This window comes from Ailuropoda melanoleuca, chromosome 2 (assembly GCF_002007445.2).
Source record: "Ailuropoda melanoleuca isolate Jingjing chromosome 2, ASM200744v2, whole genome shotgun sequence".
Classification (NCBI taxonomy): Eukaryota; Metazoa; Chordata; class Mammalia; order Carnivora; family Ursidae; genus Ailuropoda; species Ailuropoda melanoleuca.
The window spans coordinates 107,482,814-107,506,832 of NC_048219.1; the positions used below are offsets into that span (position 1 = coordinate 107,482,814).

The following is a 24,019-nucleotide window of genomic DNA, read 5'->3' on the forward strand; positions in this document are numbered from 1 at the left end:
ATCAGTTTGTCGCTTATCTAACAATTACATAGCTAACCAGTTTGAATTTTTTGGTTAAATATCCTTATTTCCAGTATTCCTAAATAATTACAGTGTATTGTAAGCTGCATACACTCATAGTTTATTCAGCTGCTGTGTCCAGTGGACTTTGTTAAGTACTTTATAAATTTTTTGTTTAATTCTCACAGTGATTATAATGGAAATATTCTCCTTATTTTACAAACGGGCAAATTAAAGCCTAGACAAGTTAAATTACTTTCTCAAATGCTGGGCTAGGATTTAAGCTGTATCTAACTCCGAAACCAGTGGTGTCCACTTTTTATAGCCTTCTTTTGTGCCTCTAAATAAGACATTTATTTACTGGCAACATAAAGCCTTAAACCCCAGGTGATTTTGTTTGCATATATTTAATACAGATTTTTATAAAGCAAGGAAATTTGTATTCTTCTGCTGTCATTGCTTCTTTTGTGTTTTATTTAAATAGGCTAATCAGGCGGCTAAGAAACCAAAAGTAGATGGACAAGTTTCAGAAACTCCACTTCTTGGTTCATCTTTGGTCCAGAATTCCATTTTAGTAGATAGTGTTACTGGTGTGCCTACAAACCCAAGTTTTCAGAAACCATCTACATCAGCATTCCCTGCACCAGTACCTCTAAATTCGGGAAATATTTCTGTTCAAGACAGCCATACATCTGATAATTTGTCAATGCTAGCAACAGGAATGCCAAGTACCTCCTACGGTTTATCGTCACACCAAGAATGGCCTCAACATCAAGAATCAGCAAGGACAGAACAGATATATTCACAGAAACAAGAGACATCTTTGTCTGGTACCCAGTACAACATCAACTTCCAGCAGGGACCTTCTATATCACTGCATTCAGGATTACATCACAGACCTGACAAAATGTCCGATCATTCATCCATGAAGCAAGACTATACTCATAAAGCAGGGAGCAGTAAACACCATGGGCCAATTTCTGCTACTCCTGGAGTAATTCCTCAGAAAATGTCTTTAGATAAATATAGAGAAAAACGTAAGCTAGAAACCCTTGACCTGGATGTAAGAGATCATTATATAGCTGCCCAAGTAGAACAGCAACACAAACACGTGCAGTCACAGTCAGCCAGCAGCAGTTCTGTCACTTCTCCCATTAAAATGAAAATTCCCATCACAAATACTGAAAAACCTGAAAAATACGTGGCGGATAAGAAGGAAAAGAGTGGATCACTGAAATTACGGATTCCAATACCACCCACTGATAAGAGTGCTAGTAAAGAAGAACTGAAAATGAAAATAAAAGTTTCTTCCTCAGAAAGACACAGCTCTTCTGATGAGGGCAGTGGGAAGAGCAAGCATTCGAGCCCACATATTAGCAGAGACCATAAGGAGAAGCACAAGGACCATCCCTCAAACCGCCACCACCCCAGCAGTCACAAGCATTCCCACTCACATAGTGGCAGCAGCAGCGGTGGCAGTAAACACAGTGCTGATGGAATACCACCCACTGTTCTGAGGAGTCCTGTCGGCCTGAGCAGTGATGGCATTTCCTCTAGTTCCAGCTCTTCAAGGAAGAAGCTGCATGTCAATGATGCATCTCACAACCATCACTCCAAAATGAGCAAAAGTTCCAAAAGTTCAGGTAGTTCATCTAGTTCTTCCTCCTCTGTTAAGCAGTATATATCCTCTCACAACTCTGTTTTTAACCATCCCTTACCCCCTCCTCCCCCTGTCACATACCAGGTGGGCTACGGACATCTCAGCACCCTCGTGAAACTGGACAAGAAGCCAGTGGAGACCAACGGTCCTGATGTCAATCACGAGTACAGTACAAACAGCCAGCATATGGACTACAAAGACACATTCGACATGCTGGACTCGCTGTTAAGTGCCCAAGGAATGAACATGTAATCATTTGTTTAGGTCAATTTTTCCTTTACTTTTTTAATTTAAAAATTGTTAGAATGGAAAACTTCCTCCTGATCTAGCAGTGGTAACGCCTGCTGTTGCTGCCACTGCATCAATATTTGTAAGTGCTGCTTTATTCTTCATTCTGAAAAGAAGAGATTATAGTAAACAAGTCTTTATCTCCACATATGATAGTGTTATAAATACTGTAAAAGCATGGAAGGTGCAAAACTCAGTATTTCTACAATTGCAGCTAAGAACATTAGGATGAATGGCTGGCTGCTACTAGGAATATAAGATGCCTCAAGCATTCATTATTTATAATTTGAATACTGTAGCTATTTTTTGTTGTTGCTTGGCTTTTGAATGAGTGTAAATTGTTTTCTTTTGTGTATTTATACTTGTATGTATGATTTGCATGTTTCAATGATAAAGGGATAAAACAGTATACTGACAACTGTTTACAAGAAAGTGGAGAAAAATGTACATACATTTTTGTATGTTTAGATATTACCATAAATACTCAGGATTGGAGCTGCTTGTAAGTATAACAATATAACTTTATTTTATCTTGTCAGAGTCCATCACTAATCTAAAACAAAGGTGGCACTTTTTCATGTTAACCTTAAACTCTAGGCCTTACTGGAAGCCACTGAAGGGGGACACTTCACTAACAGATGGGTATGCAGTGCCACAGATGGTCATTTATTTACACTGTGAGGCACTGAGCTTTTGCCTTCAGAGCTTCTGACCAGGTTGGCTGCTGAAATAGCCCCTAATTTTCTGAAGGCTTGAAGAGGAAAAAATAAAGTTTACATACTCTTGATGTGAAGTGCATTCGAAATGTTTGTTGGCTTGTTGCAGTACTATAAACACAGAGCTGTTAATAATGGTTATGTAGATTACTGTGATTTGAAAACTAAATCCACAAAACTTATATAGTGAAGAATTAGTAAGTTTTTTCCTTAAATAAAGAACTTTAACACTACATATTTTAACAGTAAACAGGGATTGCTTTTCCTTTAGTGTTCAGAATGACACCGTATTCTTAAACATACTCCCCTGAAGTGTGTTTGTGTGTGATGCCATATTTCTTTTTCAGGTAAATGCAGTCTTCCTTCTAGAAATGAAATTAAACCTGTTGCTCTCTCAGTTCTTTTATATTCTAACAATAAATAAAAAGAAAAGATCACTGACTGTGCATTGTACCTGTATTTATAGCTTATGGTTGTTATCAGGAAGCTCTGTGAGAAAAAAAGGCTTAGCCTCCAGGTAAACAAGCTAGTGGAGGTTTTACATTTGTTTGCACATCTCAGTATAGTCCTGTTGAGGTCAAGTTTGCACAGTCATCTAACTTCTGAACAAACAATAGACTTTAACTTGTTTAAAATCTGTCTTAAACACCAGTAATGTGGCTCCGATTTATCAGCTAATCTTGAATTTATTCTGTGGTAAATCTTTGAGCTGTTGAGTGTCTTTAGATGGGGTGAATTCAACTTTCGTTGAACTGAAAACTGTCTTAATTTTTTCCTCTATGTATATGAATTATTTTTGTTACAAAGCCACTGATATGTGCACAATTGTAATTTTACTCAAGTATGTTGCAGTTGTAAATATTAGAGAGTTTAATCTCGTGCTCTACCTTTATTTAGCGATTACCTAATTTGCCAGTAGCTTTGTAATTTTTTTAAAGATAATTGTTCATTATTTTGTCAATGTTATTTGAACTTAGGATACTAGGAGCCTCTTTCTAGGGACTTTGCCTAGCTAGCATGTCCTAACATTTGTTCTTTGTCTTGCATAACTTTAGTAATCTTTGTCATTACATGTAACTTTGTTGCTCTGTATGGCATATTATTGTATCCATAAACATGGTATTTTGATACAGTTATACTTTTACAGTGGTACATAATCCGAGGACTAGTATAGAATTAAGCTGAGTGCAAAATGAGGGCGGGGAAGGGTTTTGTTCTTGGTAATTTAGATGTGAAACTTCTAAGGAGCTATCATGTGAAACGACATAGGGTGGTCGTGCTACTGTATAATTGGGGATGATAATACCAGGAATTTTAATAAGATTTTGTAAAGAATATTCAAAAAAGTAGTGAACTTATTTTCAGTATGACATAGAAAACAATGTGAATATTTAAGGTCTGTGACTATACTTAAACTTCACTAAGAATTTGCAGAATTGTTTTGAGATGTGGGAATAAAGGTAATTTTGTTGAATCTTTATTGGTGCTAATGATGGACAGTTTAAAAGGTAGCTAGTATATATTGTTATGGGTCAGTACTTATTAGTACTTCCAAAATTGAATTTGAAATGCTATGTATTCACTTTTCACTCTGTAAATGTAATTCTTTACAATGACTTTATTTATTAAAGGGCAGCCAGTTGTAATTTGTACAGGATTGTGTGAGCTATTCAAACTCTTTAACCTCTGAAGAGGATTATAGGTTCTAAAACCACCATGGGGATGAATATGAAAATCCTCTTAAGTTTCATTTCCATTAAATGAAAACCCTTATTACTCATACTACTATTAATTTGCTTTCCCCATCTCATTTGCATAAAATAGTTCATCAGCCTGGTCCCATTAGGCTCAACCAAAGAAAAAGACTCCAATGAATGGACATTATTATTGAGTCTTCTTGTAAGTAGCCATAAATAAACCAAAATAGTATCATCAAATTTAGGTATGAAATTCCACATGTGCAAAGTACTGTTAAGGTGATTTACATTTTTGATGAGATTTTTTTTAATATTTGAAATATTAAAAAGCATTATCTTTAAACATCCTTTAAAAGAGTGATTCATTTTTCAGTTGTCTTTTCCCTAGATCGTAGTTTTGTTACCTTTATGCAGAAGCACATTTCATAGAAAGACTTTACTTCTACCTCTTAAGTAGTTTTCCAGTATTGAGCTGTGCCCCCTAAATATTTGCCTTAGCTACTTTAAAACATGTTTTCAGGACCAAAAGTCAGAGTGTTTTTTCACTGAAACATTCTTGGAGGCCTGCTGTACCAAACTGGTGGTAGTATCCTTTAGTGGTAAGACCTTGCAAAATGTCCCAGTTCCTTTTTGTTGTTGAACCTGAGGTTCGTTTCTTAGATTTGTCTTTGAAAGCAATCACAGGTGCATCTTGATCTTTCTCTGTGTGTGCAGGTGCATTCTGGTTGGAGTTGTTGAGTCCAGATTTCTACCGTGATACATCAGTGGTTTTGTGTGGAATGTCATGAAAGGTGCTTGCATGACTTTGTACCAACAGACTATAATTAGGTAGAATACCTTATTTTTTTGGTCTGTCTTCCTTGAACTAAAGAAATGACTGGTCTACTTCAGAGAACCAAATTTTAAATGTTTTTTGTTAATTACCAATTGCCTTTCCTAGCATTTTAAGCACATTTTTTGGTTATATTTGAGAATTTAAATTGCTGATTTTTATTCTTTAACCAACCTTAGAAATAAACCACTACATAACTATGCATGACTTTGGGTACTGTAGAAGTATCTTGGGTCGATTAGACATTTTAGGGTGTTTTGCATTTACTGTGAAAGTAAGTAAGGAAGGTTTGTGTGTGTGTGTGTGTGTGTGTTTAACATGGTAGTAGCTCTAAAGGACGACAGTCATATTCTCAAAATATCTTACCCTTCCCAAATTTTATCTATAAACAGTAAGCAGTTCTTAGCTACTACTGTGCTTAAATTGCTAGGTGACTTTTAAGATCTGTGCTGAGAAAAATTTTAGAGCTCTGGTGAAGAATCTTTGATTTAGCAGGCTCTTGCTCAGGAGGCTTTCTTGGGAGGCAGTAGGGTTCACTAACTGCATTTACCCAGATGAAGGATCAGTGAGTCCCACACCCAGGAGACTTGCGTTAACTGAGCTCACAGAATGATACTTGCTGATCTTGTGTGCCTGTGTATTTATGATAGGCTGATTTAGATGGGGATCTTTGCAATGGAAAACAGCACGTTCTGTCTCTGCCCTCCTAGGGTACCAAGTTATGATAACCAATGTATTAATTTGAGAATTCACAATTACTCTAATATATCTGAAATTTGATTGCTGTCAGCCAAATTAGAAGACTGCTTATTTTGTAAGGGAAGTTTGCCTTTATAATAGAGATGATCTTGCCAGTGGGTCTGGAATGCTCAGTGTTTTAGGTCTGATTGGCCATGCATCCATTTTTTATTCCACAGTGTCAGTTTGGGCACAGCCAGCTTTTGCTTCTGTGACGACTCTTTTTCTGTTCCATATGATTTACTAGTATCTGTTTTCGCCTGACAGGTTCTGTAGAATAGGTTGATAAGCAAGGTACATTGAAGGTTGGGTGGCTGGGAGTAATTCTGTTTTCATAAAGGTGAGTTCACCCATTCGCTGTGATCCTTTAACCCCAAAGGAAATTGAGGGCTAATTTCCCTTATTTCCAACTTTTGGGAGAAAGCCTCTCTTATAACCTGTTTAGTAGTTGGTTTGATTTGCCTATTGTTCGTTAAGTAATGAGTACTTTCTTACTTTTAAGGTGTGTTTTTCAAGCAGCTTCACTTGGTTTGAAAGACTTCACATATACTTATTTGTTGTCTGCAACGATTGGTATTTTGTTTTCTGAGTATACTCAGAACCCACAAGAACTATTGAATAGGGTGTTTGCTGATAGAAAATCCAAAACAGGAATGTGTGTGTGTGGCACGAATTTGATTAGTTACTGAATTTCAGCGCAGTATCTATTATGAGGAATTATTAATAAAATTTGTTTATTGAAAATGTAAATCCAAGGCTCTAACATGTCTTGTTAATGTGAATCAGAAATAACTTTCAGGCCCTGGGAATATGGGACATAAGGTCTTAATGTAAGTTTCTCCTTATCTGTGTAACTTCATGAATCTTCTAGGAGTCTGGCCTTTGAGTTCATTCAGATTGTAGTCTAGTCTCAGGCCCACCACTTAGTAGCTGATGTCCTTGGGTGAATTCCTTGACATTGTGCCTTGATTTCCGTACCTGTTCGTAGGGTTGTGAGGTTTAAGGTTTGGGCGATCAGGGAAGGCTAAATAGAATAGATGGCATTGATGAGATTCTTGACAGAGGTATAGTTTAGCTATTGGAGCGATGAAAGCCAGTCCAGGTGCATTAAACTTGGGTGTGTATTAAACTGCATGCCTACTGTTTCCAGAATTTAAGTTGTTCATTCTAATTTATACTTTGGGATTTTCTTGGTTTAACTGTTGCATCACCTCCCCAAAAAGCAAAGAGGAATTGCAATTATCTGGAAGGGGAATTATCCATGAAAAAATATTTAATCATAAACTGCTTTATTATTGCTGCTCTCTCCAACCCTTTGCCTTCGCCACCGATTTGCCCGCACCTTCCACTTGAAAGAAAATTGAACCCAGGTAGTGGCTTTAATAAAATAAAACTAGGATAGAAAAGTTACTTTCTCTAAAATGCATCTTAAGCCTAAATGTAAAATAAATGTTTTGAAATCAATTAAGAGAGTTGTCTTTATCTTCTGTTGATAACACCAGTAAGGGCCTATTGTGTTAGCATATAATAATAAATTGCACGAGTTTTATTTAGGAACATTACAAAGTCTGTCAGTTCCACTTAGAGTTAGTAATTACGTTTTGTAGTCCATCCTACCCCATTGTTGCTTCCCTCTTTTTTTGCCCTGCTCTCATTATAAAAACAATTGTACATTTTTGTCCTAGCTCTGCTGTATGATCTGCCTTGTTCCCTCTCCCCAGGACCAGCTCCCAAAGCAGCAAAGAGCCTCACTGATGAAAGATTTTTATTTTATTGCCATGAAATTAAAGAGTTTTTAGACCTTTACGAGTGTCAGGGCATATACCCAAGATCAGTTTTTGGTTTGGGTTTTTAGTCTTTCAAGTCATAATCCATAAGAGCGATTACTCTACAGATGAATTCAGCCATAGTTTTGCACAAGTGAGAAGTGATGGCAATAGGACAAAGTACTTCAGCTTTTCCTCAGAACTGTTTGCTATTCTAGTTTTCCACTCTTTTTCTTGTTAAATGTACTGATCACCAGTGCAGATACAGACTGCCTACATTGGGTATTTTAACATTGACAGAATCTCCCGGAAAGCTTTTTTAAGTGCAAGTTTCTACCTTACATAGTGGCTTTAAGCTGAATTAGTACTTGCAAGTGCAACACGTATGAGGAATAAAGATGGCCTGGCAGGTGATGGAGGCTCATTGAGCAGATGAAGTGGCTTTTATCTTGGAGCTATTCATTCCAGTATAGAGGGCGGCAGACTGCTGCAGCCTTCGTGCGGGAGGAGGTGGGTGATGGAGCCGTGTATACCCCAGTCCCATACTCCAGAGCTTGCTCTTTCCCACTTGGGCAGTCTCCTCAGCCACTGAGAAATGTCTACCGTACAAGGGCTAAAGTAGGTTCAAGGTAGGGAAGTGCTATAGAGTTGGAACTACTCTTAGAATTTTACCTGAGGAGTTAGATTTCCTTGGTGGAGCATACAGGAAGATTGAGTACCTAGTGAAATGTACTTTTGAATATGATTAGAAATAAACCTTGTGTGTGGTGAAAAGGGAGCTGTTGCTATGTGAAAAACGAAAAGCATTTCACATCATTAATCAAATTCACTAACTGGACTGGTGTAATTTGTGTGTCAGCATCCCAGTGGGGTTTTGTTTGGGTCAAACTTAATGTAATTTTATTTATAAACCACCCATCTGAGAGGCAGCAGGTTGTAAAGTCACACAGATAACTGAATGATGGTCCCAACTTCCACCTACGAGTCCAACGCCTTGAGAAAGTCACTTAGCTCTCAACCCTATCATTAATTAATAAAATGAGAATAATACTACCAACCCAAACAACAGAATTAAATGAGATGCTTTTTTATATTAAGAGCTCAGTAAATGCTAGTCCTTTCAGCCACCACTTATCTGCACTCCCAATCTCCTTTCAGACCCTCCTCCTCCCAAAGGAAGATAAAAAGGGACCAAACATCTGGGCAGTGATAAGAGCAGAATTCCAGCCTGTTGTGTCTTAAGCACAATGACAAAACAACAGAAAGCTCTTAGGACCAAGGGTCACCTATCCAAAACAAAAATTTTGAAGGTTCTGTTTAATGTTCCAAAGTTGTATTCAGTATTCTATCAATAGAAGACGGTTAGGGTTGTTAACACCAACTTCATGTGTCCATTGCTGTGATACATGTGTACAGAGTATGCTTTCCTCCCTCGTTCTTTCCCCATATGTAGTTTATTTGCTCCTAAATCAGATACAACCATCCAGATTTTAAAGAATGCTTAACATCCCAACTAAATTTTTTTTAAAAAGCACTTCTTTAACAAAATGATATTTCATTTTGTCAGGTCATGCTGATATACAAGTAAATGAGGGACATATCTCTAAAATAACCATCAAATATGAAAAAGAACTGTACAAATTGGAGACAAAGGAGGGTATAACCCACAAAGACCTATCTAAACATGTTGGCCGAAGTAAAATCTTTTCTCAGCTTGACTACATTTCAGTTGCTTCTCAAAAACTTCTGAAGAACCAGCTTGATTTTGACAAAGCCTGACAGCTGGTATTGAAGTACACCTAAAGTTAGTTTGTGATTGTGCCACTTTGAAATGATAGCGGCCAGTGAAAAGCTTCTCTAGAAATAATAGATCGAAATTTGGTAGATGAGTGGAGTCACAGCAGTAGAAACCTTATCAACAATGCTGCTTCCACCACCTTAAAAACAAGGCCTTTTAAGAATTCTGACAACTTGTCCACCTTTTCTAGTGAGGTTTACCAATGTTCTAGAAATGGAAATGAAGAGTGACCTCAGGGGGCACCTGGGCGACTAAGTAGGTCGGGCGGCTGACTCGATTTCAGCTCGCTCACATCATGATCTCAGGCTCCTGGTAACGTGCTTCTCAGCAGTCTGCTTGACGATTCTTTCTCTCCCTGTGCCCCTCCCTGTGCTCCCACTCTCTCTCTCTCTCTCTCAAATAAATACTTAAAAAAAATAAAAATGACCTCACTGGGGATGTCCTTCACTCAGGTGATGTGAGCAAAGTGCCCTGAAAAAGTTTATATGCTGACTCACTCCCCCTGATCAGATCTAGCTTTCGTCTTCCTAGCCGGCTTGGGTTAGCTAGTTCTAGATGTGCCATGGCCTAATTCACCCTGCAAATAAGTGAAGTCTTCAAGTTATACCATAAATGACAGGGAGAGCAGCTCGAAGTGTATGGAGCCACCTTGAACAGTACAGCTTTCTTGTAGGTGGAAACGGAGTTAGGGGACCGACCCTCTGATAATGAAATGCCAAGGCCCTTAGTTCTAACCGTTAACTTTGAGGCTCCTGTAGTCTGCAAAGTTAAGATTGCTCCAAAGTAAACAGAATCTAACATCTCTCTAGTTTTTCATTTCTCACCTTCCTCTAGTTTCCAAGAAATAAATGTCTTTACCCACTAAGCCAAAATAAATTTTTTTCTTTTTGTTTTTATAATTTATTTTAAATTAAAGACATTAAAATTGATAGGCCAAAAATAAAAGGTGGAATCCTATAAAGCAATAGAGATTGTAATTCCTGGACAGTCCAAGCTGTAAACACTGGAATAGGTTTTTTGTTGTTACTGTTGAAGAAAACTTTCTGATACACACGTGTAACCGTGCTGGAAGCTTGAGGAGCCTAGTATGTAAAAACTTTTTAGTTAGCGACACTGCAGGGTCTGGTTAAATTGGGTTGAGTTGACTTAACAGTAGGAAAACAAAAGTCCCTTAATCATCATTCCCACAATGAAGCAGTCACAGAGTGCCTATAAAGGAACTGGAGACAAAAGCTGGTGTACATTCAGTGACTTCTCATCAAGAAGGAGTGCTTCAGGAGCTGGGCAGCAGAAGGTCGCTCATGCTGGTCCCTAAGAAGGGAAAAACAGTTTAGAAACAGCACCCCATAAGTGCCTCCCAACTGGATCTACTTGACACAAAATGCCAACTTTAAAAAAGGTACAGGGGTTCCTGGATGGTTCAGTCGGTTAAGCGACCAGCTCTTGATTTCGATTCAGGTCATGATCTCGGGGTCGTGGGATTGAGCCCTGCGTTAGTTAGTCTCCACACTTAGTGGGGAGTCTGCTTAAGGGTTCTCTCTTTCCCTCCCCCTCTGTTCTCCCCACCCTGCTTATGTGCACACTCCCTCTAAAATAAATCTTTTTAAAAAACTAAAAATAAATAAAAATGGATGCACAATCTTGGCGAAACAGATTTGAGTCCACACTTAAGCCTTTAGCTTTGTGAGCTTAGGTCAGTGATGTAAACCCTTCTCGTCAGTAAAATGGGGATAACAATAACACCTAACTCACTGGAGAATTAAATAATGTATAGTCAGGTTTTGAACAGGGTCTGGCACATAGTGATAGTTCAAAAAGTAGTTGCTATTGTGATTAAAAACTAGGCCTGACTTTGCCATTGTACTTTTGTTCAGTTTATTTGGGGTGTCATTTATACGCAGTAAAATCCACACTTTTAGATGTACAGTTTAATGCACTTTTAACTAGCATTAAATTTACTTTTAAGGTTTAGAGGCACTGGAAACCAGAATTGAAAAGCTTTTAAGGGAGTGCCTGGGTGGTTCAGTTGATTAAGCATCTGACTCTTAATTTTGGCTCAGGTTATGTTCTCAGGGTCATGAGGTCAAGCCCTGTGTTGGGCTCTGTGCTGAATGGGGAATCTGGTTGAGCTTCTCTCTCTCCCTCTGCCCCTCCCCCTGCTCTTTCTCTCTCTCTTTCTTTCTCCAAATAAATAAAATCTAAAACCTTTTTTTTTTTTTAAACCCTTTAAGAGGTAGACATTTAGGGCGCCTGGGTGGTTCAGTCGGTTAAGTGGCTGCCTTCAGCTCAGGTCATGATCTCAGGGTCCTGGGACTGAGCCCCAGGTTGGGCTCCATGCTCAGCAGGGAGCCTGCTTCTCCTTTGTCCTCTGCCCCTCCCCCCCATTTGTGCTCACTCTCTCTCTCTCTCTCAAAGTCTTTTAAAAATAAAAGAAGTAGACATTTTAATGTGATTAATTGAAATAGTCCCATTTTGAGCACTCTTGGGTGAGCATGAAGTAATGGGAGAGAGTTTTACACTTAGTACTATTTTGGTTTAGGTTATTTTTCCTCAAATTAAGCTTTTACCAATAAACTAGTCAATGAAGCAGTGAGCCAGTCGATAGTTATCTGCAATGACCTATTCCAAAGACATTATTTTGGCTAAATTGTCTATCTTTTGATAATTTGGGGAGCGGGGGTGGTGTGGGGGGAGATTTGGGGGGGATAACTACCAGTAATAGCCCAGGTGAAAATGGACTTGAAAATAAAGTGACCATTAAATTATTTTGAAATAAAACCTCACCTTTTGGAAGGCCTTTCTCCTGTCTTCAAAATACGCAGAAATCTCTCCTTTCCAAAAATCCTTTCCTTAACACAGCCAAACTCAGTGACTTTTTTTTTTTCAACATTCATTATCCCAAACCCTTACCCTTTGGCCCATTCCTCTGTCTAGAAATTGCCCTCATAGAGTTAACCGCGATCTTCTCATCACCAGCTGTAATGAGTTCATCCTCCTTGTCATCTCTGCACTAGCATTTGAAGCATGCACTACCCCCTCCGTTCAAAACGATCTCCGCATAGGCTTGGAGGAAACTTTTCTTGGTTCTTCTCCCACCTCCCTCCCTCTCTCCCTGCCTCCCTCCTTTCCTCCCTCCGTCCCTCCTTTCCTTCAGTCCTATGCTAGACTTGATGCTGTGTCTGTTGTTACTTCTCCCCTGAGCATTTTCAAGAACATTTTCCTCTCTTGAGTTGTTCACAACTACAGTTACAACTACCAACTATAGCTACCAACCTTCAGGTTTCTAAAGATGTACCTCCAATTTCATTTGCTTTCCTGGGCTCCAATCCCATAGCTTCGACAGTTTCCTTAAATGGTGGGCCTTCTTCAATTCCCTGCCCTGCCCCTCTTTCACAACTTTCTCTTATATCTTCCATTATCCATACTCAAAACCATGCAGTCCTATCATGCCCCATTACCGAGTCCTGATTCACCTTCCCCTGGAAAGTTTTGGAACCCTTCTCTTTACAGTCCCACTGCTTCCACCACCATCCAAGTCCAAGCTCTGGATTCCTGCTTGGCCTTCTAGTCTCAAGCAGCCTCCGTGTGAAGTCCTTCGGTGCACTGCAGTCCAACCTGCTTTCCCAGAGGCCATTTTCTTTACAGCATTATCTGCCCCACATTCTTTGCAGTCCCCTGCTCTTTGCTGCCTATTGCAACAAAGCTCACTTCCCTGGCCTGACTTCCCAGAACTATGTTTTGTTTTCTTTTAAGATTTTGTGTATTTATTTGGCAGAGAGAGAGAGCACGCACAAGCAGGGGAAGCCACAGGCAGAGCAGGCAGAGGAAGAAGTAGGCTCCCCACTGAGCAGGGAGCCCGATGTGGGTCTCGATTCCAGGACCCTGGGATCATGACCCAAGTGGAAGGCAGACGCTTAGCCCACTGAGCCGCCTAGGTGCCCCATCCCAGAATTTTCAACCTGCCCATAGGAGTGCCCCCACTCACACATCCTATTGCGGCCCAAAGTTCATTTCTGTTCTATTCAGTACTTGTTCCTGGTCAATACTTAGTCTTCTGTACTTCTGAATCTTTAGGAGTGCCTCCCCCCACTTTATTTCTGACTGTCCACATCTCCAAGGAATATTGTCATAAGGCAAGATTCTAGAGTCCTTAGGGCTTTCACCATTGAATTTCAAGAGGTAATTTTATGCTTATTTATGATGCTAATTAGGTAAGATGTATTAATATTCTCCCAAACATTTAATAACTATGGAGCCCTAATTATGTGCCCCATACTCCGCTAAGCAATTACATTAACTCTGACAACAACCATATTAATTGATATTAATGGTGTGAGTTGTGTATTGCTTAGTTTATGAAGCAATGTTTCAAAAGGAGAGCCATAAAAAAGATTTCACCCTTTCTCTTTAAAGCTCTCTGTGTGTGTGTGTGTGTGTGTGAGTAATGACAACTTGAAAGAAAATGAAAATAACATGTAGGTCTCTGTGGATCAATGATAGATAATCGTTCAATTCAGAACAGAGCAACTACAGAAGTCTTAAGAGCTAAGACCAACTTCAAAACTAGTACTGGTTCATATGATATTTCTAACACCTTTATGTCTCTTGTGGGAAGTTTTTGCGGGGAGCAAGGGGCAGCTCTGTGCCTGGGGCTCTGTCCACAAAATCCACGCTGGAACACCTGTGGTGCTACATCTAGGGAGGCCCAGCACCGGAGTATGGAGTCTGTGTTCCTGCCTTGTCCTGTGCGATCCCCTGAAATCAACCAGGACGCTCTGATACACATGCTGGGAAAGAGAGATAGAGTCTGAGAGAGAGAGGCACGTTTGTCAGCAGGCAGGGAGAACTGTGGGTTTTGAGATTTCATTAAGAAAGAAAAAATGAACCCATTCTGGAAGTTGGAGGTTGCCACGTAGGCTTGCTGAAAGCTGGAGCACTAGAATTTTTCATCTAGGAAAAAGAACACACATTTCTTTGAAAGCAAAAAAGCCTTCCTTGTCCTGCATGTATAAGCAAATGCTGAGCCTCACGAGGTGGATGGAGGCCAGGTCGGGTGGGTTTGGGCACCCCATCCGACACTTTAGCTCTCCCTCACCATACACATACACACATACTTTAACCAGAGCCATCTCTCCGCTCTTATGTTTTATTCTTTGAATTAAAATTTCATATGAGGGGTGCCTGAGTGGCTCAGTTAGTTAAGCATCTGACTCTTGATCTCAGCTCAGGTCTTAATCTCAGGGTTGTGAGTTCAAGCCCCACACTGGGCTCCACGCTGGGCATAAAGTCGACTTAAAAGAAGAAAGAAAGAAAAAAAAATTCATATGAGTAGAGAGTGCCTGGCTAAAAAAAGTCTGAAAACCACACAAGTGGGTAATCTCTAAGGTCCCTTCTAACATTTTATTCCACAGATACTAGGGAGCATCAGAACAGGAGAAAACAGGCAACTTTCTGCTACTTTTTTCCTTCCCCAATTATTCCCCACACCTGATGCATGAAATGCTTCAATTAGAAATTTGTTCCTTTGGCTCAAAGGCTCAAATGTTTCCCCTTATTTTGAATGCAAGCATTTCTGGGGAGACCGATACGTTAAATCTGTCAGTCATCAATCAGTCAATTCCTATCAATCCCTCAATATGAATAAATTTCTCACATACTTTCTTGAGAGTCAGTTTTAGGAAGGAGGTGAGAACATTGGTTCCTTGAGAGGAAAGGCAGCTCAGGAAAGGGAAATCTAAGCACAGGTGATGTCATTGCACCGTGACCAGTCCCTGAGAAGACGTCCCACTCATAAATAAGTAGATCTTTGGCAATGTTCTCACGCCCATTGATTTGTCTGTCCCTGATAAGACTTAATTGAGACACTTGCTACTTGAAGCATTATCCCCTACCGTGATGCAATGAGGAGCACAGTCACCCAGTATGGCTAATCATGATTCCTTTCAGTACAAAATCACTCCCTGCTTGATTTTTTTGTGGGCCATAAACTGCAGGGGAAATGTCAGCAATCTTGGACTCTGGGGATTTCTCCTCCTCCTGTGTTCAGTTTCTTACCTGGTTAGGCACAGACGCACAAAGTCTGCTGCGTTTTCCGAGAAGTGTTCTGGTAACGGAGGCATCAGCCCTTGGTGTGCTCCAATGTAAAACATGGCTGCCATCCTGTCCATGGAAGCCAATGGAGGCTTCCCTGTGGCCATCTCAAACACGGTGCAGCCAATGCTCCAGATGTCTGACTTCCTTCCGTAGCCAGACTCATTGATGACTTCTGGGGCCATCCAATATGGAGTCCCATGCATGGACTTAAGCATGTCACTGTGGGTGCCATTTAAGCCAGCCCAGGCCAAACGCTTGGCACAGCCAAAGTCAATTAGCTTTATTATTCCAGTTGGCATAAGCATGACATTATTTCCTTTGATATCTCGATGCACCACACAGTTCTCATGGAGATAAGCAACACCTTGCAAAATTTGTCTTGTATATTTACAGAACACCATTTCAGGCAATGGCCCAAAACGGTTTATAATACTAGAAATTGAGCCACCGGGGACAAACTCCATGAAAATGCTTACAATGTTTTCTTCCAAACATGTCCCCAAATAGGCCACAATATTGACATGTTTCAGTGCTTTGAGCAAATCTACTTCTTCCTGCAGTTTCCGGTATTCTTTTTCGGTAGCTAATTTATCAGAGGTATCCAAAGCCACCTGTTTCACAGCTATTAGTTGTCCTTGGCTAGTAAGACCACAATATACCTAGAAGCAAACCTTATTATTAAATATAAATGATATAACTTGTTCACAAAATGCCTCAGGTCATGCTTGTCTTGCCTTCTCCTCCCAAACCCTTGGCTTTTTCTAAGTTGGATACATCCCTACCTAAATGCAAAGTACTTAAGCAAATTCAATGTTTCAGTGAGGCCAAAATGGGGATGAGTAACATGGTGAATGGATATCAAACTGGCTTGGAGTCAAGTGGCCTGGATTGGTTAGAACCCTGGCTTCACCATTCCCCAGCTATGTAACTTTGGGTAAGTAGTATGTTTTTGACTTCAGTTTTCCTCATCTATAAAACTGAGGTAATAATTCTTACCTCACAGATATCTACATGACTACATTGGGAGAACTCCCCACCAAATAAGTGAAATGCCTATTTCAGTACTAAAGCTCTAAGGAGAAAGAGGAACACAGGTCCTGGGGTAATTTGGCAGTGACCTCATCATTCGCCTTCAGTAGTTTCATGTCTTTCCATCTTCTCGCTGATATGTCCCCAGCTAGAAACATAATCTGCCTTATCTAGGGATCAGTCTTCTTTTTACCAATCTATGTAAATAGATTGTAAATAAGGTGCTAGGATTTTAGATGGTCTTTCATGCAATTCAAAAAATGTAAGGAACGCCTTTTGTTTTTGCCACTCAACAATGATTCCCCCAACTTCTGGTAACTTCCTGAGCTGTTGAACAGTGAGACATTTCTCCTGCCAGACTTGGACCCAGGAGAATGAGAGGCTAGAAATACAGTGGCCATTATCCCACCACATAGACCCCGAGAATGAGACCCATTAGGAGAGATACAGAGAGTCCAGACTCTAGTGACATTGTTTGACCCCTGAAATCAGCTATGCCCAGACCACACCTATTCCAGACCTTCAGTTACATAAACCACTGAACATCCTTTCCCCCAGGCCAGTTTGGGTTGGGTTTCCTGTTACTTTCAACTGAAAGAGTTCCAAGTAAAAGAGTTCACGGGGTTGGGAGGGCATAAAAGGATTAGGGAGGAAAGGGTGGGTCAAGGAGGAGTGGGAATTTGGGGTTTCATCAGGTTTCCCATTCAACTTACTGTGCCATAGGCTCCCTTCCCAAGGATCTCGCCCTTTGTCCACAGGATAGATTCTTCATAATTTGAACTATTTTCAGAAAATGTCTTCTTTTCATTTGAGTTGAGAAATTTCTCCTCCTTGTTGTATATCCTGAACCCATTACTATATCTCTGGGACAATGAGACAAAAAGAAAAGTCACAATTAAACTCTGAGTCATTGGGATAAAGGGGAGGGCTAGAAAGTAGAGTCTTCCTTTCTTCTAACTTGGGATCAACTAGAGAAAGCCAAATATGCAACCCTAACTAGTCATATAGGATGCTGCTTGTTAGCCCACCTACAGCTTCCCCATGCCAAAAGCCTCCAATCAGGGCATACTGAAGCCTGCCTTTTTCCCTCTAAGAAGGTTTCCCACTTCTCTGCCTGCCTTTGAGTCTCTGCCAAACACAAGTCATAGTGGCTGACTCATTTGCTATAGTGAGCTCTGAATAGCTTTTGTCTGTTCTTCAATTACTTCCCGAACACAGACACTCAAACACACACATATATACATAAGCCTATATACACATATTCATACACAAATATACATAGAGACACTCTCTCTCCCTCACGCACAGCCACAATGAGTAAGGGTGGTCAAGACCAGCTGCAATAGAATGAAGATCCATGGTCCTTTAGACTCTTGCTACTCAAAGGAGGCTCTGCAGACAGGTGTATCAACGTCACATGGGAGCTTGTTAGACATGCAGAATTTCGGGCCCCAGACGCACTGAATCAGTGTCTGCATTTTAACATGATCCACAAGTGATTTGCATCCACGTAAACTTTGAGAAGCCCTGCCCTAGAAGGCAGTGAACAAGAATCTCTGTAGAACTTAGACCGTGTTCTCCAACTGGTTGATCGGGGCCAAAAATGCTTTGTTTTGATCTCCTCCACAAGTTCTTAAAAATAAATGATGGTGACACAGACGCTTGGTGAAGGCCATTAGGAGCCAGACTTCCTTGCGAGCTTACCTTCCTCAAGAATGAAAAGGCCATTTGGGTTCCTCCTCCCCATCCTTCCTTGTTTCTTTTTTTTTTTTTTTAAGATTTTATTTATTTATTCGACAGAGATAGAGACAGCCAGCGAGAGAGGGAACACAAGCAGGGGGAGTGGGAGAGGAAGAAGCAGGCTCATAGCGGAGGAGCCTGATGTGGGGCTCGATCCCATAATGCCGGGAATCACGCCCTGAGCCGAAGGCAGACGCTTAACCACTGTGCCACCCAGGCGCCCCCTCCTTCCATGTTTATATTCAAATTAAATTTAAGGACTGCTTGGGAAGGAAAAGACTGCAAAAAGTCAGTTTTGACTTCATCGTTACAGGATGGGGTTATGGGCTGATGATATTTACTAGCTTGTTAGCTTTGCTTAAATTCAAAATGGCAGAGTGGTAGCTCAATCGGTTGAGCTATCGACCCTTGGTTTTGGCTCCGGTTATGATCTCATGGGTCATGATCTCATATGTGGTGACATCAAGCCCCAAGTCAGACTCTGGGCTCAGCAGGGAGTCGGCTCAAAGATTCTCTCCCTCTGCCCCTCCCCCTGCATGCATTCGTGCTCTCTCTCAAATAAATAAATAAATAAATAAATAAATCTTTAAAAAAAAATTAATATGGCAGAGTGGTGGACTCATCTCAGGCACACAGGTGTGAACACACATATCCCCATTTCCTACCCAAGCCTGGAAGCCTCCCTGAATCACTACCTAACCCCAACAGAAACCAGATTCATCATGAGGGCAGAGTTGGCCTTTCAGCTCACTGTGTAGTGACTAAGGGTGTGGGCGGGAAGCAGAATGCCTGGCCCCAGCACTCACTTTGTTAACTTTCTAAGCCTCAATTTTCTCATCTGCCAAATGGGGACTTTTTGTGTCATAGAGCTGTTATGAAGCATATAAAAAAGACAATATAACATATCTTGCTCCTACATGGTAAGTCTCAATAAACCTAGCAAATATGATGTAACTATTTGCCTTGTGTATCCTTCGATCAGCTGACTAAAATAATTGTTCCTGATCCTGAGATAGTTTGTTACAGCCTGAGTCAGTGCTCAATAAATATTTCAGCTAAACCTACCGTTTCTGTCTTTAAAATTTGAGTAGAACGGGAAGCTCATGTAATTCAGTGAGAATTGAAACAGACAAAACAAAACCCAATAACCTGTTGATATTCTTCTTCCCCACCCCCACGCCCCTGCAAAACAAGTTTGCTTTTTAAAAAATTTTTCAGGATGGTTGCTTATCTTCCTTGAGAGCAATGGCTAAGTCTCGTACCCCATCTTGTCTCTTGTTCTTAGCCCAGTGCCAGGAATACAGTAGGCACCAATAATATTTCTGTGTTAAAGTTTTCATATTTCATGTCTTCATATCCGTTTTGGAATTAGCTGGTGAGCCACTTCAGGGACTATGGGCATTTCTTTCTATCTCACATACCAACTAGAGCAGTGTTTTACCCATAATTATCTCTCTGCTACTCGTTGATTGAAAACATCTTCACAGAATAAAATATTGACCAACTTTAATAAATAGTTTTGCTATATTAATGTATCCAAAGTGATGCCATTGCAGTGTTGGGCTAGCTGAATTCCAGAAGTAAGGCAGTATAGTGAAAACATCTTAGGCTGACAGTCAGGGGATCTGGATTCCGAACTTGCAACTAAAGAGTGAGACCTTGACAAAACTGTTTAGTTGTTTAGGGTTTCTGATACCACGTTTGAAAATAAGGAATTTGAACCGGACTGAGGTCCCTTCCTGCTCAATGAATCACTGATTCTAATTCTACCAACCTGTACTTTAACATTTGTTGTCTCTCCGCCCAATTCTGGCGTGGTTTTTCCTCTCCTACTGAAGACAAGACTTAGGTTTTCAGGACCTGTTTCGTTTGCCATTATTTGGCAAGAGGTGTTCTCTCTCTCATCAAGAGCTAATAATTCTGCAGCTAGGCATCCTAACAGTTCATCAGTCAATTCTTCATTCTTCACAGAATCTAGAATTTCTTGGGAAATTGAATTTGCACCACTTAAAGTTTGTCCGTATGTGTGATACGTAATTGACTCATTAGCTAAACTATCATGATCCAAAGAATGTGCCCAATGTTGATCTGCTTGAGAAGATGCCCTCTGTTGTTTCTCTTGGAAAGAGAAACTCATAAGTGTTTCAGACTTATCTAAAATACTTTTGATCCCTATATCGTTAATTAAAAATTGGTTGGCATTTATTTTACCAAGAGATGCTGTACTCTGCTTTTCTGGCAATAAATGCTTGTTGGAACCCTTCTCACTGGGCACTGCCCAGCTATTTTCTGAAAGGACAAAGGGGGTCTGGTGATGTAGCTCTTCAAGTTTATGCAGATCTCTGAGGCTTGTGGCAAGTATTTGATTGTTAGAAATGTGTCCTTCATCAGCAGACTCTTCCATAGAGACCTCTTCAATGGTGGACAAATCTGAAACAGGAAGGAGTTCATTCTGTGCAGTGGACCGCTTGTGAGGCTGAGCCAAGTTCATGGGCTGACCTTCACCACTGGAAGAAAGAAAGTCATTTCCTGAAGACTTTATCTGCCACTCTGGATCTGAAATACCATCACCGTTTTCGACACCTTGCAAGTTGCTACCTATGGCCTTGTAACCCTTTTCTTTAGAAATTAAACTTTTGTTCTTTTGTTTAATGCCAAGCGAAGCCTTTGCAGGTTTAATATGTGGTCTTTTCTGAGAAAATCTTGTTCTGCTATTGCTGCTTCTCTCACTGTGTGAAGATCGACATTTATTGGTAATACATCTGCCAGATGGAGCTGAGCATATCTCTCGGTAATATTTGTTCTCATGACGTTCAGCCTCTCTCATGTGACAATAAACAGGAGTCCCAAACATTTCATAGATTCCAGGCCCATTAGCAGTTGAATTGATTTCTTTGAACATGTCACTATACTTAAGATCTAAGTAATTTAGTCTTGGTTCTTTTGGTTGAGCAGAGAAAGGAACAGAAGACTTTTTTATTCCTGGATTCCTACAGATGCAAGGAAAAGATTGCATTTTAGGTTTCAGAGCCCGGTAAGTTGATTGCTTCTTTTCCACCTGTGGAATTCGCCTTTGAATCTTGGGTGACTGCCGAGGTCTGGGGTCAACAAGCCCCAAAGCAGGGAACACTTGAGTTTTTGTGCTGGTTTTATGCATGGTAGGCTTAATGGAACCTTCAGTGGAGATCGTGAAATTCTGGGGTGTCCTGTTACTGGTCTTGGTCTTTGACTCCAACTTATTTCTGTGGGTTTTCATCTTATGCCCGTCATTTTCTGGGTGTGCAAGTATGTTGAAGCTATTGTGGTTATGAAGAGTACCCTTTCTTTTTGGGAGGCTTGGTTTGGCTATTGACGGTTCCTTGGGCGTTCCATGTCCAGGGAAAGTGATGCGGATAAGAGGCACCATTCCATTCATATCTGGTTTGGTGGCCTCTGCTACTGATATTTTTATGTTTGTGTCCATGCCTCTGTGACCTTGTGGGAGCTTTTCAGTGGGGCCATCAGGGACCACACTGGACAAACTGTTAAGTACAGTATGCTCTTCTAAAATACGATTCGGCTCGACAGCTTCACCTGTATGTACTGAAGCACTTTTGGAATCGGCCTGATCATTTCTAGTCTCTTCATTATGGCTGAGAATTATTTCTGAATGCTGGCCTTCTTGGAACTTGACTGGCATGGTACATCCAACTTCACAACCTTGTTTACAGTTTCTGGCTACTGAATCCTCTTTCTTTCCTGATGAAAGATGTTGAGAATTCTCTTCTTCTGCTTTTCTCATTTCACGACCAAGGCAGTCCATATCCACTTCCCTATCCATAGGAAAACTGCTTTCCTTACAATTCTCAAAGGACACCAATGATTGTCCTTTCTCGAGGTGAGAGATGGCAATTTCGTCACTTCCTTCTGTTTCCCTGGATTTCCTGTTCTCCTCCATCTCCATGTGTTGTCTGTGATGGCTAGCCTTCCAAAAAGAGCACATGTTTCTGGACCAAATAGAGCTATCAGAGGACCTGAGCGTCTGATCCACAAACACCTTAAATGGAGCTTCCTGCAGCCTGTTTGATGGTCTAAACTCCTCAGATCGACTTCCGGGCTCTGAGAGCTTAGGTACGAAGGATATGAAGTTCAGAATATTTCTTTCTCTCTTTTTTTGATCCTTGTGACTTGGGGGGATCGTATGACGACCAGGTTTCATGGACAAGAGTGACAATGGTGGCAGAGGAAACTAAAAGGAAAGAGAAAAGGCTAATGAATGCAGCAACATACATGCATATCATTTTAACTGGTTTAAATTAATCCAAAGAGATTCTTTTTTTTTCAATTTAAATTATTTAGCCAACACATAGTACATCATTTGTTTCAGATGTGGTGTTCAACAATTCATTAGTTGCATATAACACCCTGGGCTCATCATATCGTGTGACCTCCTTAATGTCCATCACTCTGTTACCCCATCCCCCCACCCAATCCAGAGAGATCCTAAGATTCTCTTTAGAGAGGGCTTTACAAGGCTATCCTAGAGATTCCAACTTTATTTATTTATTTATTTATTTATTTATTTATTTTTAAGATTTTATTTATTTATTTGACAGACAGAGAAAGTGCACAAGCAGAGGAGGGTGGCAGGCAAAGGGAAAAGCAGGCAGAGGGAGAAGCAGGCTCCACGCTGAGCAAGGAGTCCGATGTGGCACTTGCTTCCGGGACCCTGGGATCATGATCTGAGCTGAAGGTAGACACTTAACCAACTGAGCTACCGAGGCGTCCCCTAGAGATCCCAATTTTAAAAACTAAAAGCTCATTCCTATTATTTTTGGTAAAACAATACTTCTAAAAATCAAGATTATTGGGGGTGCCTGGCTGCTTCACTTGGTGGAGCATGCGACTCCCGATTTCGGGGTGGTGAGTTCAAACCCCATGTTGGGTGTACAGATTACTTAAAAATAAAATATTTTAAAAAATAAATAAATAAAAAATAAAAACCAATATTATTATAGCTATAAAGATTCATGTTTATGTATTTAAAATAAAATAAGGGCCCTATAATGCAAACATTAAAATATTTAAAAATATTTATTTTAGGGAGAGAGAGAGTGTGAGCGGGGAGAGGGGCAGAGGAAGAGAGATGGAGAGATATAGACTCCCCGCTGATTATGGAGCCCAGTGTGGGGCTCAATCCCAGGAGCCTGAGATCATGACCTGAGCCGAAATCAAGAGTCCAACACTTAATCAACTGAGCCACTCAGGCGCCCCATATAAACAAAAACTTTAATATGATAAATTTTATTTCTCTTTTCTTTTCTTTCTCCTTTCCATAGAATTGATCTAAGATTTTTATAAACACCCACTTAGAACAGCTTAACATTTCTGTTACAGAGGCTCCTGGGTGGCTCAGTCTTAAGGTTAAGTGTATGACTCTTGAATTCGGCTCAGGTCATGATATCAGGATTGTGAGATCGAGCCCTGTCTTGGGCTCTACATTGGGCATGGAGCCTGCTTGGGATTCTGTCTTTCTCCTTCTGATCCTCCCCATCATTGCTCATGCTCTCTTAAAAAAAAGAAAAAAAAAATTCTGTTACTTTAACAATGATCATTAGGTTACAGACTAACTCAGAATTTGTATCTGGAGCACTACTCGTTAATGTTTCGCTGAATTGCTTTG

General features: G+C 40.4%; 2 protein-coding genes across 12 annotated transcripts in view; one reads left to right on the plus strand and one right to left on the minus strand.

Moving 5' to 3' along the window:
- CCNT2 (cyclin T2) overlaps positions 1–4,704 on the plus strand; it is a 37,776-nt gene extending 33,072 nt beyond the window's left edge. For 5 of the 7 annotated variants that reach the window (XM_019801245.2, XM_034654452.1, XM_034654455.1 and 2 more), the window contains one exon: positions 485–4,704. In XM_019801245.2, coding sequence (XP_019656804.2) covers positions 485–1,912 — 1,428 coding nt within the window. In that variant the 3' untranslated portion in view covers positions 1,913–4,704. The remainder of the gene's footprint in view (positions 1–484) is intronic. The other 2 variants (XM_034654453.1, XM_034654454.1) reach the window with 1 other exon arrangement.
- Positions 4,705–10,528: 5,824 nt separating this feature from the next.
- Positions 10,529–24,019, minus strand: part of MAP3K19 (mitogen-activated protein kinase kinase kinase 19) — a 41,831-nt gene continuing 28,340 nt past the window's right edge. For 2 of the 5 annotated variants that reach the window (XM_011226853.2, XM_002920719.2), the window contains 4 exons: positions 20,132–22,585; positions 17,331–17,480; positions 15,550–16,247; positions 10,529–10,806 (listed from right to left, as the gene is read on the minus strand). In XM_011226853.2, coding sequence (XP_011225155.2) covers positions 10,740–10,806; positions 15,550–16,247; positions 17,331–17,480; positions 20,132–22,585 — 3,369 coding nt within the window. In that variant the 3' untranslated portion in view covers positions 10,529–10,739. The remainder of the gene's footprint in view (positions 10,807–15,549; positions 16,248–17,330; positions 17,481–20,131; positions 22,586–24,019) is intronic. The other 3 variants (XM_011226855.2, XM_011226854.2, XM_011226858.2) reach the window with 3 other exon arrangements.